Source organism: Papio anubis, chromosome 16, assembly GCF_008728515.1.
Source record: "Papio anubis isolate 15944 chromosome 16, Panubis1.0, whole genome shotgun sequence".
NCBI classification, from domain to species: Eukaryota; Metazoa; Chordata; class Mammalia; order Primates; family Cercopithecidae; genus Papio; species Papio anubis.
In genome coordinates this window covers 30,564,189-30,579,049 of record NC_044991.1, presented here as the reverse complement: position 1 = coordinate 30,579,049, position 14,861 = coordinate 30,564,189, and the positions used below count along the sequence as shown (strand labels likewise).

Genomic DNA, 14,861 nt, shown 5'->3' with positions numbered 1-14,861 from the left:
AAGTTAGTAAGAGAGGAGAGTGCAGAAGAGTTTCACAGAAGGAGAGAAAGCCGCGAGGAAGCCGAGGGAGGCGAGGTGAGCGGGGAGAGAAATTCCATCGCGCGTCAGGCGACAAAATATCCGCTCATAAAGTCGAACGCTTCAGAATCCTCCGCTTTGCGTTCCGGTTAAGCGCTTCCATCGAAAATCACGTCAGTCCATCCATCGCGCGAAACAAGGATCGACGCTCGAGAACAAATCCGCTCATCCGCTCGGGTCAGGCGCGTCAGTCAGGAAGAGCATCAGGACAATCAAATCCCGCTCTTCAAATTAGGAAAGAACGTCTGGGAGAGAGAGAGGAGAAACGCATGGGCGGGCAGCAGAGCAGTTGACCGACAGACCCCAGCATCAGTGAGCCAGTCCCAGCGGGCAGTCAGGAGCCAGGCAAGGCAGGCTCACGGCAGACGGGCTGGGGGCCGAGGGGAGGGGGGGAAGGGGCAGGGGGAGGGGCGAGGGGGTAGCCAGGGAGGGAGGCAAGGCCATTGTCTCAGCACTTGAGGGGTGGGGGAGCGCAGGGGGCAGGGCAGGGCGGGGCGCCTCCTCGGGGCCGGCCTGCGGTGTGGGGCTGCGCGGCCGGGGCGCGGCGCGGCGCCCTCGGCCCGCGGCGCGGCGGCTCGGTGGAAGCGGGGGCGGCGGCGGCAGCGGCGGCGGCGGCGGCCCGCAGGTCATGATCTCCGCCGTGTCCAGCCCGTGAAACCGCAGCTCACTTCTGCGACGTTGCAGCCTTCGGCCAGCAGCCTGAGCAGCCTGGGGGCCGCAGGGGGCTTCCCGAGCGCCACGTCGCCAGCGCCGGTATTACGGCCGCACCGAGCCCCGCCGCCGCCGCCGCCGCCGCGTTACGACCCGTGCGCCGCCGCCCCCGGCGCCCCGGGCCCGCCGCCACCGCACATACCCGTTTGCCGGCCGCCGGGGCCGCCACCAGCGCTGCCGCCGAGCCCGAGGCCCAGGGCCGCTGCGCGGCCGCAGCCAAGGCGCCGGTGAAGAAGAACGCGAAGGTGGCCGGTGTGAGCGTGCAGCTGGAGATGAAGGCACTGTGGGACGAGTTCAACCAGCTGGGCACCGAGATGATCGTCACCAAGGCCGGCAGGTCAGGGGCCCCTCCCGACGCCGCGACCTTCCCCACGTGCTGCAGCCAGGGCCGCGGGCCTCCGCCGGATCCGCGCGAGCGGGGCCGAAAGCCGGGTCGGGGGCGCGGCCCGGCCACCTGCGGGCCCCTCTGGGCCCCGCTGCCTCCCTCGCTGTCCGCCGTCCCGGTTCCGGCGACAGCCGCCCAGCGCTCCCCTCCTAACACTCACCTATCCTCCGCCGGGGCGGGAGGAGACGGCGCGGGCCACACGGGAACCGGCGAGGAGCCCCGCGGGACTCGCCCGCCCGCCCCGCCGGCGGCCCCAGGACGCCGCGCGGCCCAGAAACCGGCCCAGCTTGGAACGCACCCGGCTGGGGACAGGCAGCGACGTCCAGGGGACCTCGCCGCCGGGCCGACTCCTAGTAAATCCCACCTCAAGGAAACGCTAGTTCGGTTCTGCAGTTCAGTCTATGCGGGGAAGATAATAGAGCAGCAGCCAGGCAGCTCTCTGAACACTTTCAGGAGAAGATTGCCCTTAAAAACAGCGTGCACTGTTGGTGGAAGTTGCTACCCAGTTTCCTTCAGCCTAGATCCCCATAGTTGTGAGGCCTGGCTCTGTAGCTAGCGGCCCGTCACCTTCCAACCGGCCTGTATTTGTTTTAAAGACCAAGAGAGAAGGGGAACAAGTTTTGCAGATGCACCCGATTTGACCATTAGACAAAGGCGGGTGCCGGGCTGTGTCTAAATGTACACACCAGCTCGGAGTTCGAACAGCCAAGGGGAGCTCAGGGCCTGTTTGCAAAGCCTTCTCGTAGTTTCTGTTTCCCTGCTGCCGGCGTCCTTCCTGAGGAACCTGGGCCTGTGCTCCGCTCCAGCTCTGTGGGTTTTTTTCCAGGCCCTCCTTGCTGTCCCCAGGCACACAGGCCCTCCTGAGGACAGCGGCAGCACAGCCTCTGGCTCAGGTCAGCCCGGCAAGGGCCTTGTCCGTGCTGGGCTTCACCTGGGAACCTACGTTCAGAGGCTTCTGCAGGGAGTTGCTTGTGAGGGGAGGCAGTGGGGAGGGTAAGTGAGGGCCAATCCTTGTGTTGTCCTGAAGGGCCCCATGGCCACTACTCCTGCGCCATCATGTGGGGGCTGCCCATGGCCTACACCCGTCCAGGTACCACAGAATGTCCTTTCAAGAGCCCTGATCGGTTACTGAGCCAGGGTCCAAAGCGGGGGAGATTTGAGGAATGGGAAAGACATAAGCTGAGTCCACCCTGGGTAGCTGCGTCTTGGGGTTATGTGTCTTAAGGGGAGCAGAAGCTTGCCTGTGCCCTGAGGAAGGTGGGGAGACTCTTTCATGGGGCCATGATAGAGTGGGGCCCTGAGTGTCAGGGGAGTGAGGGCTCTGGGCCCTCGCCTCACTGAGGGGATTGGGTAACAGCCGAAGAAAGACCCAGCTAAAAGGGCAGTGAGTACGCCTGGAAATCACACGGGACTACCCGGTTTCACTTTGTTGGAGCCGGGAGCTGCTTTCATCAGTTTGGGGAGGCTCTGCTAAGGGCGCATGTTAGGCACCCTGCTGCCGGCCGATTCTGGGACCAAGAGGCCAAAAAGTCAGCAAGGGCTAGGTCGGCTTTATGCAGTCCAAGGTTGCCGAAGGTGGGGTCTCCAGCGCTGGGCCTGCCATTTCTGTGTCCAGGAACGGCCCAGGAAGCTCCACTGCTGTGCCGAGCTCCCAGTTGAGTAGGGGCCTGCTCAGATTAGAGCAGCTAAGCCAGGAGAGATGGAGCCCAAGGGTTGGGATGACACAGCAGCCCCCAGAGGCTGGAGGGAAGGGCCAAGCAGAGGGGCTGCTAGCCCCAGGCAGGTTAAGGGGGGCTGCCTTCCACCAGCTGGGGTGACTCGAGGCCTCATCACCCCCAGGCGGATGTTCCCCACCTTCCAAGTGAAGCTCTTCGGCATGGATCCCATGGCCGACTATATGCTGCTCATGGACTTCGTGCCGGTGGATGATAAGCGCTACCGGTGAGCGAGCGGTTGTGAGCGTAAGGGACCTGGGAGGGCACCCTGGAAAGTGGCAGGTCTCTGCCTGGTGACCCAACTCCAAGGGTCGTCTGCACCATGAAACTCTTCAGGCACCTGCGATGCTGCCCGATCAACCCGCTCCCTCCTCCACTCCCATCTGACCCCAGACCGACAATCCCACTCCATGTGCTCTCAGAACCCGCCTCTGGGAGCCCCTTGAGCCGCAGGCTGCAGACAGCTCTTGCGCCCCTGGGCTGGTGTGGCCCCAGGGTGGTCACTCAAGTACCCAGCCCCGGACTTCTTAAAGTCTCCGTCTCCCAGGAGGCCGGCCTGAGTGCCTAGTTCCCTTCCCCCATCCCCAGGGAACTCTGGGTCCTGGAGCTGGGCCGGAAAGGTGGGGTGGCCGGGAGAGATTATGCAGGGCGGGCCTCAGCTGCCTGGACAATTAACAGCAATTAATAAAGAGAATGAGCACTGCCCTGTGCCTGAGGCCCGGCAAGACCAAGTGTGGGCTCCCACCGCAGCGGCACCGGGCGGGAGGACCCGCATCCAGCGAAATGAGATGGTGGGAGCGCTCAGTGCCCCACGGGGTGTCCAGTTCCTTAATTGTTTTGAGTGTTGGGGTGGGTGGAAGTTCTCTGTTTAGTCCATAGGCCCCCTCGGAAAAGCTCCCAGCATGTGTGGCAGCAGAGGGTTCAATCTCACAGGTGGGGAAACTTCTCAGAGGCATTTTTAGGGTTCATCCAGCACAGCGGTCAAGGCCCTCTGGGTTCACCTCCACATGCACAACCCTGCCCCGTGCCGCTCCAGGTACGCCTTCCACAGCTCCTCTTGGCTGGTGGCAGGGAAGGCTGACCCTGCCACGCCAGGCCGCGTGCACTACCACCCCGACTCGCCTGCCAAGGGCGCACAGTGGATGAAGCAAATCGTGTCCTTCGACAAGCTCAAGCTGACCAACAACCTACTGGACGACAACGGCCACGTGAGCGACCGCCTCCCCAGGCTCCCGGTGTCCCACAAGCAAGGCCTCGTGTCCCCACGCACCCGCCTGTCCCTAAGAGGCCTATAGAGTCCCCAGGCCCTCGGCTGTCTCCAGGAGGCTCTGGGCTGCCCCTGAGGAGGCCCTTTAGAGTCCCTGCGAGGCCAGAGGCTGAGGCAGAGCTTGGGCAGCACTGGCGTGCCAATGAGGAGAGCAGCCTCTGGTCAGGGGTCACACAGCCTAGTGGACCTGGGCCCTGGGAGAGGGGTCGCCCTCCTTCTCTCACCCCACTCCTGATTTAATGCGGAAACCTTTTTTAATGGAAAGGATGGGGCCGTGCAAGGGGTCTGGGGAAAGGCTTTATGGAGTCCAGGGCAGCGAGGCCGCTGGGCAGGCACCACAGAACCTAAACCCAGATCTTTTGCCGCTTGGAGCTCATTCCTGGCAGTTGCCAGTGGGTCACAGCCTCCTCTTGGCCCAGTGACCCAGCCTCATCTTGGAATTAAGGGTTTTGCCCAACTTATCCAGGAAACTCATTGCCAACTCAGACCTCAGCCCGTTTCCTGGCTCCCACCCCAGATCCTCAGCCCAGCCCCACCACTAGAGCTGATTCCCCACCTTGTCTTCCAGATTATTCTGAATTCCATGCACAGATACCAGCCCCGCTTCCACGTCGTCTATGTGGACCCGCGCAAAGATAGCGAGAAATATGCCGAGGAGAACTTTAAAACCTTTGTGTTTGAGGAGACGCGATTCACGGCGGTCACTGCCTACCAGAACCATCGGGTGAGGGCCTGCGGGGAGGACCTGAGCAGATTCAATGCCTCTGGGGAAGCGGGTGTAATTTTCAGTTGCCGTTTGGGGACAGTAGGTTCGCTTAGACCTGCAGGCTGTGGTCCCAGTGGAGCCCAACTCAACTGGAGCCCCACTCCCAAGGGCCTCAAGCAGCCCCCTCCCTCCAGAGGCTGGCTGGCCCAGCCTCCTATCAGCTTGACCTCCAGCGGCAACTGTCCTGAAAGTTTGTTTTCCGAACCATTCCGGAAACTCCCCATCAGGGGCCTGATCTGAGGTGTACCCAGATTCCTAGGGAACCCGCTCTGTTCCCCCCGCCCCGCACCGCGCTGCACAGGGAGGGGGGCGGTGACCACACTCCCGTCCCAGTTAGGGGCATAGGGTCTCCATCCCCATCCACTTGGGGGACACCAGAGAGGGGTTCCCTAGTGAGAGAGGAGGTTCCTCAGACCCCCGCCCCCTGCAGGAGGGAGCACCAGCTCCGTAGAGGAGAGGCAGATGTGGGCTGCTGCTTGTCGGGGCAGCAGAGAGGCCCTTGGTGCTCTTCTCCTAACACTCCCCTATCCTCCGCCGAGGTCGGGTGGCCCAGGCTGCAGGGCTCCAGCGGCTTGCTCTCACCCACCTCCCTGCAGATCACCCAGCTCAAGATTGCCAGCAATCCCTTCGCCAAAGGCTTCCGGGACTGCGACCCTGAGGACTGGTGAGTGTCCTCCCCAGAGAGAGTGAGCGCTGGGCGCCTGGCGCAGGCGCCGCCCTGACCCGCCTCCCGCCCGCAGGCCCCGGAACCACCGGCCCGGCGCGCTGCCGCTCATGAGCGCCTTCGCGCGCTCGCGGAACCCCGTGGCCTCCCCGACGCAGCCCAGCGGCGCGGAGAAAGGTAGGGCCGGGGTCGTGGGATCCGGGTCCCGGCCCTGTGCGCGCTCTTCCCCGGGCCGGCGGCCTCGCCCGACCTCGCCTGCGCCCCCGGGGCGCTCCAGGCTTTCGCGCCGGTTGCACAACTGCAGCGGCGGCGGGCAAGCGCGCACTCGCCCGCCCGGCCCGACGGCTGCGCCCCGCCCGCCGCCGCCGCCGCCGCCCGCAGAGGGGCGCGGGCCCCGGGGAGGGTTCGGGGCGCCGGCGGCGCGAAGTCTCGGGCACGCTCGCACCGACTGGTCGGGAACACCGAGGGCGGCCGAGCGCTTTCTCCCCGCCAGGGCCTCGAGTGGGGCGTCGGAGCTCCTCGGCGGCCACGGCCGGCCGCGCTTACCTCTCGGCCCTCTCCGCAGACGCGGCTGAGGCCCGGCGAGAATTCGAGCGCGACGCGGGCGGGCCGGCAGTACTCGGGGACCCGGCGCACCCTCCGCAGCTGCTGGCCCGGGTGCTAAGCCCCTCGCTGCCTGGGGCCGGCGGCCTAGTCCCGCTGCCCGGCGCGCCCGGAGGCCGGCCCAGTCCCCCGCACCCCGAGCTGCGCCTGGAGGCGCCCGGCGCATCGGAACCGCTGCACCACCACCCCTACAAGTATCCGGCTGCCGCCTACGATCACTACCTCGGGGCCAAGAGCCGGCCGGCGCCCTACCCGCTGCCCGGCTTGCGCAGCCACGGCTACCACCCGCACGCTCACCCGCACCACCACCACCACCCCGTGAGTCCGGCTGCCGCCGCCGCCGCCGCCGCTGCCGCCGCGGCTGCCAACATGTACTCGTCGGCCGGAGCCGCGCCGCCCGGCTCCTACGACTACTGCCCCAGATAACGCGGGCCCCGCCCCGCCGCGCCCCCGCCCCGGCCCCGCGCAGCCCCGAGGTTCGCGGGGCCCGACCCCCCTGCCCCAAGGGCCAGCAAGAAATACGTTTCCTCAGTCCCAGGGGCCACCTCGGGCCTCCCCTTCCCCAGCCTCGAAGCCATGGGGGCCCCCTCGCCACCCCCCAGCCCCTTGGGCTATCGAAGTATCCTGGTTCCCCAGTCCCTGGAGCCACCGCGGGTCCTTCCCCGGCCCCGAGGGCCACGGGGTCCCCGCCCGCCAGTGCCAAAGCGCCCGGTCGCAGGCGGAAGGAAGTGATATTTATTGTTCTCCCCGAGACCGCGTTGCCCGCAGCCCGGCCGGCAGTTGCAGTGTAGACAACCCGAGAGCCCCGCCTGCAGGCGGTGTAGATACGTGTAGATATTGTAGATACTGTAGATACCGCGCCGGCGCCGACTTGATAAACGGTTTCGCCTCTTTTGGAAGCCGCCTGCGTGTCCATTTATTTGCGCCCAGTTAGATCGCGTTGGGAATCTTCGGGACAGCGAGCCCAGGGTGGCTCGGGGCCCTGAGGGCCTCCCCAGCCCCAATCCCTGCAGACTAGGTCGGTCCGGGTCCCACTGCACCCTGTCCGCCACGCCCCCTGCCCTCTCCCCGCCCCAAAGGGGCTCCCACTGCCCCTCCCCTCTCCGAGGCCCCTCCTGCCAGGCCTGTGCACTCTCCCCACCTTCCCACCGTCCCGTCTCATCCCAGCCTCCCCAGGGCTGGTGGTACCGTCCAGGTGTGCATCCTGCCTTTTTATTTAAATTCCTCACACCTGCAGTTGTCCCTATTCTGGGACTTGGGCCTGTGCCCTGGCCTGTTTTCGGGACAGATGCTTGTGCTTTTCCATGGAAATTGGGAAGAAGGGTCATGACAGACACTGCCGGTCGCTGCTGGGAGCGGGAGAAGCCTCTGACCGGGATGGGATCATGGAAAGACAAAAACAGGCAGCACTGTTCTGCTAGCATTTCCCCTGCCGGCCCAGGCCCGCCTGTTCCCTGCTTATTGACTTTATTTGCTGTGAGTGTCCCTACGGAGTGACCTGGCCAGGGGGCACAATGACAGTGGCCATGAGTCATCTTGAGACCTGTGTGTGAAGCATTTTTCCCAGGCCAGGTGGCTAAGGGACCTTTCCCTGTTAACTCAACACCAGGGATGGGGCAAGAGGAACTCTTTGATCCCTCCCTTCCTGAGCGCAAGCAGGAAGGGCTGACAGCTGGTCAGCGCCAAGGCTGCTGACTTGGACACAAGATGAACGGGAAGTGCACGTGGCCGAGGCTCTGTCCCCCACCTCCCGCGCCTGTCCCAGTGTGTTTGTGGCAACTGCTGCCTTCTAGGCCACTTGGCTCATCACTCCACATGGTAGCGGCAGCCTGAGTGCTACCTCTCCGAGGGCACAGCCAGGAGTTTCCAGATGTCCACTCTCGATGGACCTGTTCTTTGTATCCATGTTTGCCCTGGCAGCGTGAAGTGAGCGGGGTCTTAGTAACTGAATGGCAGGAACCATTCCCAGAGGCCAGTCTAGGGTGGGAGGCGTTCTCCAGGGGCCATCTAAAGCTTCAAAGGGTAGCTAACACCAGAGTGTGAAGACCTCTGCAGCATCTGCCCCGGTGGCCCACAGGCTCCGTGAACACGGCTTTGGAGATGCATTCTGGGGGATGGCTGTGGATGCCCATTCCTGAGTCCTGATCCACACCTGTGTGAACTTGGGGCAGCCATTACCCATGTGCCCCACAGTGGGCGGGGCTTTGCACTGCAGTGGGCCTCCCTCTCTTGCGGTCAGAAAGCAGCCATTCCATACTCCACATCCAGGGTGTGCGGAGGGGCTGCCATTCGACACCTCCACCTTGGTTTTGTTCAAAGCTAAAGGGAGGAAAAGCTCTCCCCTGAACAAAGAGCAAACACAGTGTTTGTCAATGAGGGTGGGACACACAGCAATGTGCAAGGACTTTGGCTGTGCAGCAAACTGGCCTGTTAACGTGCCCCTCCTGTTGGGATGGCCACGCTAAATGGAGCACCCAGGTGTCCAGCAGGGCCGCCACTGGCCATCCAGGGCTATTCACATTCTTTTTTTTTTTGAGACTGAGTTGCGCTCTGTCGCCCAGGTTGGAGTGCCATGGTGCAAACTCGGCTCACCGCAACCTCTGTCTCCCGGGTTCAAGCGATTTCTTCTGCTTCAGCCTCCCAAATAGCTGGGACTACAGGCATGTACCACCATGCCCGGCTAATTTTTGTATTTTTAGTAAGAGACGGGGTTTCACCATGTTGACCGGGTTGGTTGTGAACTCCTGACCTCAGGTGATCCGTCTGCCTTGGTCTTCCAAAGTGCTGGGCTTACAGGCGTGAGCCATCACACTCAGCCACGTGTCCTAATGAACCAGGATTCATTAAACATTCAGGTCCTCACTGGCCCCATTCTAGGTGCTCTGTGGCTCACAGGCCACGGGTCACCACACTGCTGCTGTTGCTGCTGAAGGCGCTCCCACGCTGGGCAGTGGCCCACAGAGGCGTGGGTTTCCTCCTCTCCACCCCCATAAATGAGTTTGTGCATCTGAGAACTTCTCGTAAATGAGAGCTCGCAGGCCGGCGTCTGGGTGGCAGCTTCCACTGGCTGTGTGTCTGCAAGACTGGTGCACGCCGCTGCTCACTGTCCCTCATGTGCTCAGTCCTCAACCAGTGCCCGATGATTGCCTGCCCGCCGTGGGCGCTGTCTGGCCAATGCCCCAGCCATTGCCGTGCCGTTCCTGGCCTGTTCCTGTGGAGCTGCTTGGCTTCTAGCAGCTTCCTCTGTGACAGCTGTGATCTGAACGTTCACCCCCAAGGTGATGGCGGCAGGAGATGGAGCCTTTAGGGGGTGATTAGGTCGCGAGCGTGGAGCCCTCATGACCAGGATTAGCTGAGTGCTACCCTGCTTACAGACCTCCAGCCTCCAGAACTGGGAGAAATAACTGTCCACTGTTTATAAGCCACCAGGCCTATGGTGATTTGTCCTAGCTGTGCTACTGGACTGACAGTGGCCGTTCTTCCTTCCCCTTCTTGTTCCCTGTTTTAGGTTCCTCGTCGAGCACACCTGCCCTGCCCCTTCTGTATGCTACTGTGCTGGGCAGTATGGTGTAGGGGATGGGGGCTCGTCCCACTGCTGTTCCCCTAGAGGCTCCCCCTCAGCTGTTGGACTTCCCCCAAGCATCCTCCTCCAGGTTCCCTAGCTGGTCCAGAGGCCCCGTTCCCCTCCCCTAGCCTGGCTCCAGACGTCCAGCTGCCAGAACTCAGGAGGACAAGAGACCAGAAGGGCCCCCAGACTCCTCACTCCCCAAAACAACAGATGCACAACGAAGGAAATAGATACATTCTTGACTAAGAATGGACCATCCACACCCCCTTCACACCGCTGCATCCCACAGAAGGGTTCTAGGACCCCAGGGCCTCGGGGTGTAGCTGGACAATCCTACAGTAGCCCTGTTCCCTGTTTTCAGAGGACCCCCCACCGCTGCCCTCTGCAGCATGTGCCCCTTTGTCGAAGGGATGATGGGCACCCCCCTGCTCAGAGGGGCTTCTCACCCAGGAAACCATTGGAGGTGCAGAGGCAGGAGCACCCTGGGGCTTGGCTGTGGGACAAGGCGAGACTGTTTGGTGGCACCTTGAGCTGTGGAGGAAGACAAGACCCTGGCCTGGTGGAGATGAGACCCTGGCCTGGCGGGCTCCAGGCCCCACCCTGCGGCGCACCCTCCAGCTGGGGAAGTCCATGGGGTGTGTGGGATCCATGCGATGACAGTTGTGTGAGGCTGAGGCCCTGATCTCCAGGTGTGCCGCAGATCAAAGCACCCGCATACCAGAGAATTCCACGTGGCCACAGCTGCCGAGGGCAGAGGCAGCCTCACCTCTCGATGGTGGAGGGAGAGTGGTGGGCAAGGAGCTGCTTCTAGGAGAAAGGGATGGCTCCAGTGTGTCAGGCAGTGCAGCCCAACCAGGAGGTGGGCACCAGGGGAGAGCACGTGGACTGTGTTTCAGAGACTCCGTGTTCCAGAGACTCAGTTTCCCCTTCAGCTGGGGTGCTGACCTCTGCCTTGTGTGGAGAAGCTCTCTGTCAACAGTGGAGGCCTGTGTCAGCCATGGGCACAGGGACGTTCATTCCTACTTCTCTCCTCCCTGTGGGTTCCAATGAGTCTGTGTACTCAGGCAGGGTCCGCAAGCATCTGCACCATCCTGCCCCTCCTCCTTGCCAAGCTCCTTCACCCCCCTCCCCGCCGAAGGAGCATCCTGCAGAGCCCCGCCAAGGAGCAGGTGGGGACATGGACCCCCAGCCTGGCATAGTGGCACCCAGGCCTGGGGGGGCAGGATGAGACCTTTTTCCCTGATGCTACCTCACACATTTTCTGGACTTCAAAAAACACAACTGGTGCCTTTGATTCAATTCCCTTTCCTGCTTGTTGTACTACTTCAAACCAGATGGGCTCCTCAGATGAAACTCCGGAGACTCAGTGTCTCTCTTTAACCGCTGCCAGGTCTGTGTGTGGGAAACAGCAGAACCAGAATATTTTGCTAAAACCAGCCCATGTGGGGGAGAGGCTTAGGTTTTAATAGCAGTAATTAAATTATCTTCTTAATTATAAAGGGTGATGGCATTGTCAACATCCTTTATCTATCAGCTTTCAATTGCACAAAGTAAGCACGTAATCCTCTCCTCCCGGCCCCGCCGGCATCCTCTGCTCTGTGGCCAGCCCAGGCCCCCCTCCTGCAGTGCAGACCCCCGGAAGCTTTGGGGTGCGTCTCCCCATTTCACGAATTCTGAGTTGCACAGGGTTTTTTGCCTGCATTTCAACACCTCTGAAGTTGGTATCTCTCTTAATCAAAGTGGGGGGTCTCAGCCTAACTGAAGGATCTTGGCTGCACATGAAACCATGGTGCAGTGGCAGTTGCCAGGATCCTGCAGTTGAGGCCCATGTCTGTATGCCCACTGTGGCCTGGGGCAACGCTGGGTGCCAGCATCTTGCTCTGGGTGACTTTCTTGCAGGTGGTGACCCTGGCTTCTGTCTCCAGCCCCTGCAGTGGCCCTGTCCTTCCAGGACCTCACTCTTCACTCATGTCGTTTCTCAGGACACCCCTCTCTGCACATCCCCAGTCTTCCCCATCTCTTCATTCCTCTGTCACTCTAGCCTCAATTCCTGTCAACTGTTTTTTTTGTTTGTTTGTTTTTTGAGACGGAATCTCGCTCTGTCGCCCAGGCTGGAGTGCAGTGGCACAATCTCGGTTCACTGCAACTTCTGCCTCCTGGGTTCAAGTGATTCTCCTGCATCAGCCTCCCAAGTAGCTGGGATTACAGATGTCTGCCACCACGCCCGGCTAATTTTTGTATTTTTAATAGACATGGGATTTCACCATGTTGGCCTTTTTTCCTTTATGAGACAGGGTCTTGCTCTGTTGCCCAGGCTGGAGTGCAGTGGTGTGATCATGGTTCACTGCAGCCTCGAACTCCGGGGCTGAAGCTATCCTCCAGACTCAGCCTCCTGATTAGCTGGGACTACAGCCATGTGCCACCACACTCTGCTAATATTTTGTAGTGACATATGAGTCTTGCTGTGTTGCCCAGGCTGGTCTTGAACTCCTGGCTCTTGAATTCTTGGCCTCAAGTGAGCCTTCAGCCTCAGCCTCTCAAATTGCTGGGATTACAGGCGTGAGCCACCGTGCCCAGCCCTGTTCTCAAATAGTTTTTTTTCCCCTCCATTTCTGAATTCATCCTTTATCTCAGAATGTGTTTTCTGGATTACTCCCCAAGACAGCTTTTTTTCTTGTGACATCATCACAGAACGAAGATGGTGATGGCAGCAAGGCCACAAAACAGTCCCCAGTCTACCTGACTGCTCATGGCCGTGGTTTGGACCTTCAGCCATGAGGCAGTACATCCTCCCAGAGCAGGGTAGGGACCTTCACCGCAGGGCTGGTTCTCAGAAACTGCCGGGCGCCCTTCTCCAGTCCACCTTTGTGATAAGGGACAGAATTGGGGTCAGTGGCAGGACACAGGTCCCCTTCCCTGTCGCCTCAGGCTGGTGGGATTCCTGCACTCGAGTGTTGCTGGGGCTGCAGGCGAGGCCTGGGCTACACAGGAAGCCCGGGCACCGCAGAGTGGCTGCTAGCTGGTGGCATTGTTCCTCTGCGGATTCGGAGCTGTACGAGCACGGGCGTTGAGCTGAGGCAAAATACGGAAACAGCCACTTCCATGCAAATAATCACCCTTCTGATAACAATAAGTCAAGTCTCAAGGGACTTAGAAAAACAAGCAGCTTTATTAAGATGCAGCTGACCGATCTGAAAGCCTGCCTGCTCCGCCACCTCCTGGGAATGGACTGTCACATTCACCTTCCCTATGTGAGGTTGACACCAACACATAGGAGCACATCCCAAGACACCCATCACCCTGCGTGGTAGGTGCTGGAAAGAAACAGCCTAGTTATGAGAGAGACTTGCAACTGGGGGCCCCCTAGCACCCCACAGAGGCATTTCCAGTTAGCCCCTCCAGCTTGGCTGTGTGGTCCTCCTTGGAGGACCCTCCCTCCTTCCAGGTGGCCAGCCAGAAGGGGCCATCTCCAGGCAGGCACCCCCTTCAGGAGAGCCCATGCCCAGTCACTGCCTGGGAAGTTTACCCCAGCTGCCACTGTCACCTCCTGGCCTCCACCTGCTCTCCTAGGTCCTCAGGCCTCACACAGTCCTGTCCCTCTAACAGGTGACTGCAGGATGGAGCCCCAGGCATCTCGGCACCCTGATGCGGTCACTGCCAGGAGGGGAGTGGTCTCAGGGTGGGCCAGACCCCTGGGCACCAGTGCGGCCTCCTTCCTGAGCTGCTGAGGGAGATTTGCCTGGCAAAGCCCACCTTGCCCCTCTACCCTCAGCTGCTGAGTTTCCCTCCAGTAGTGGCTATTCCAGTAGTAGCTGTTTCCCACACACAGGTCTCTTCCCCAATAAGAATTGGTGCTGCAGGACAGAGATCCTATCGCATGTATACCCAGAAAGTGATTCAAGGTGAATATTAAAGACCTGGATATCCATTAGGATGATGATGATTTTAAAAAACAAAAACAGAAAACAACACGTATTGGTGAGGACGTGGAGCCCCTGGAAGCCGTCTACACTGCTGGTGGGACTGTAAGATGGTGCAGCTGCTGCGGGGAGTAGCATGGTGGGTCCTTGAAAAATTATACAGCTGTTAGGGAGGGTGAAACAGGAAGAATTCTTTTTTTTTTTTTTTTTTTTTTTTTGAGACGGAGTCTCGCTCTGTCACCCAGGCTGGAGTGCAGTGGCCGGATCTCAGCTCACTGCAAGCTCCGCCTCCCGGGTTCACGCCATTCTCCGGCCTCAGCCTCCCAAGTAGCTGGGACTACAGGCGCCCGCCACCTCGCCCGGCTAGTTTTTTTGTATTTTAATAGAGATGGGGTTTCACCGTGTTTGCCAGGATGGTCTCGATCTCCTGACCTCGTGATCCGCCCGTCTCGGCCTCCCAAAGTGCTGGGATTACAGGCTTGAGCCACCGCGCCCGGCCCAGGAAGAATTCTTGAAGCCAGAAGTTCAAGACCCGCCTGGGCGGGCCCAGGCACCTGTAGTCCCAGCTACTTGGTAGACTGAGGCAGGAGGATTGCTTGAACCGAGGAGTTCCAGGCTGCAGTAAGCTATGATCACACCACTCCACTCCAGCCTGGTGACATAGCAAGATCTTGTCTCTAAGATAAATTAAAATTCTACATAGAATTACCGTATGATCCAGCAATTCCACTTCTGGGAAAATACCCAAGAGAATTGAAAGCAGAGTCTCAAAGAGAGATTTCTCCATCCATGTTCACAGCAGCATTACTTACAATAGCAGCATTACTTACAATGGAGGCGAGCCAAGTGTCCACTGATAAATGAATGGATCAACAAAATGTGGTGTGTGTGTGTACCATGGAGTATTATCCAGCCTTAAAAAGGAAGGGAATTCTGTCACATGCTACAACATGGATGAACCCTGAGGTCCTTATGCTCCATGAATTGAGCCAGTCACAAAGGACACATATTGTAGTGTACAATTCCATTTGCATGAGGGCACCTCAAGTAGTCAGATTCAAGAAACAGGAGAATGGGGATTGTTAGGTGCTGGGGGAGGGGAATGGGGAGTTGGTGTCTAGTGGGGACAGAGGTTCCATTTTGCATTCATCTGGAGGTGGATGCACAGCATTGGGAATACACTT

At 60.3% G+C, this 14,861-nt stretch overlaps 1 protein-coding gene across 1 annotated transcript; it reads left to right on the top strand.

Moving 5' to 3' along the window:
- Nucleotides 1-768: 768 nt before the first annotated feature.
- Nucleotides 769-7,088, top strand: TBX1 (T-box transcription factor 1). Its single transcript, XM_021921363.2, has 7 exons — nucleotides 769-1,126; nucleotides 3,014-3,115; nucleotides 3,926-4,097; nucleotides 4,725-4,880; nucleotides 5,519-5,586; nucleotides 5,663-5,763; nucleotides 6,152-7,088. Exons 1-7 carry the CDS (start codon nucleotides 1,062-1,064, stop codon nucleotides 6,613-6,615), a joined length of 1,128 nt encoding a protein of 375 aa, XP_021777055.2. The 5' UTR covers nucleotides 769-1,061; the 3' UTR covers nucleotides 6,616-7,088.
- Nucleotides 7,089-14,861: the final 7,773 nt, after the last annotated feature.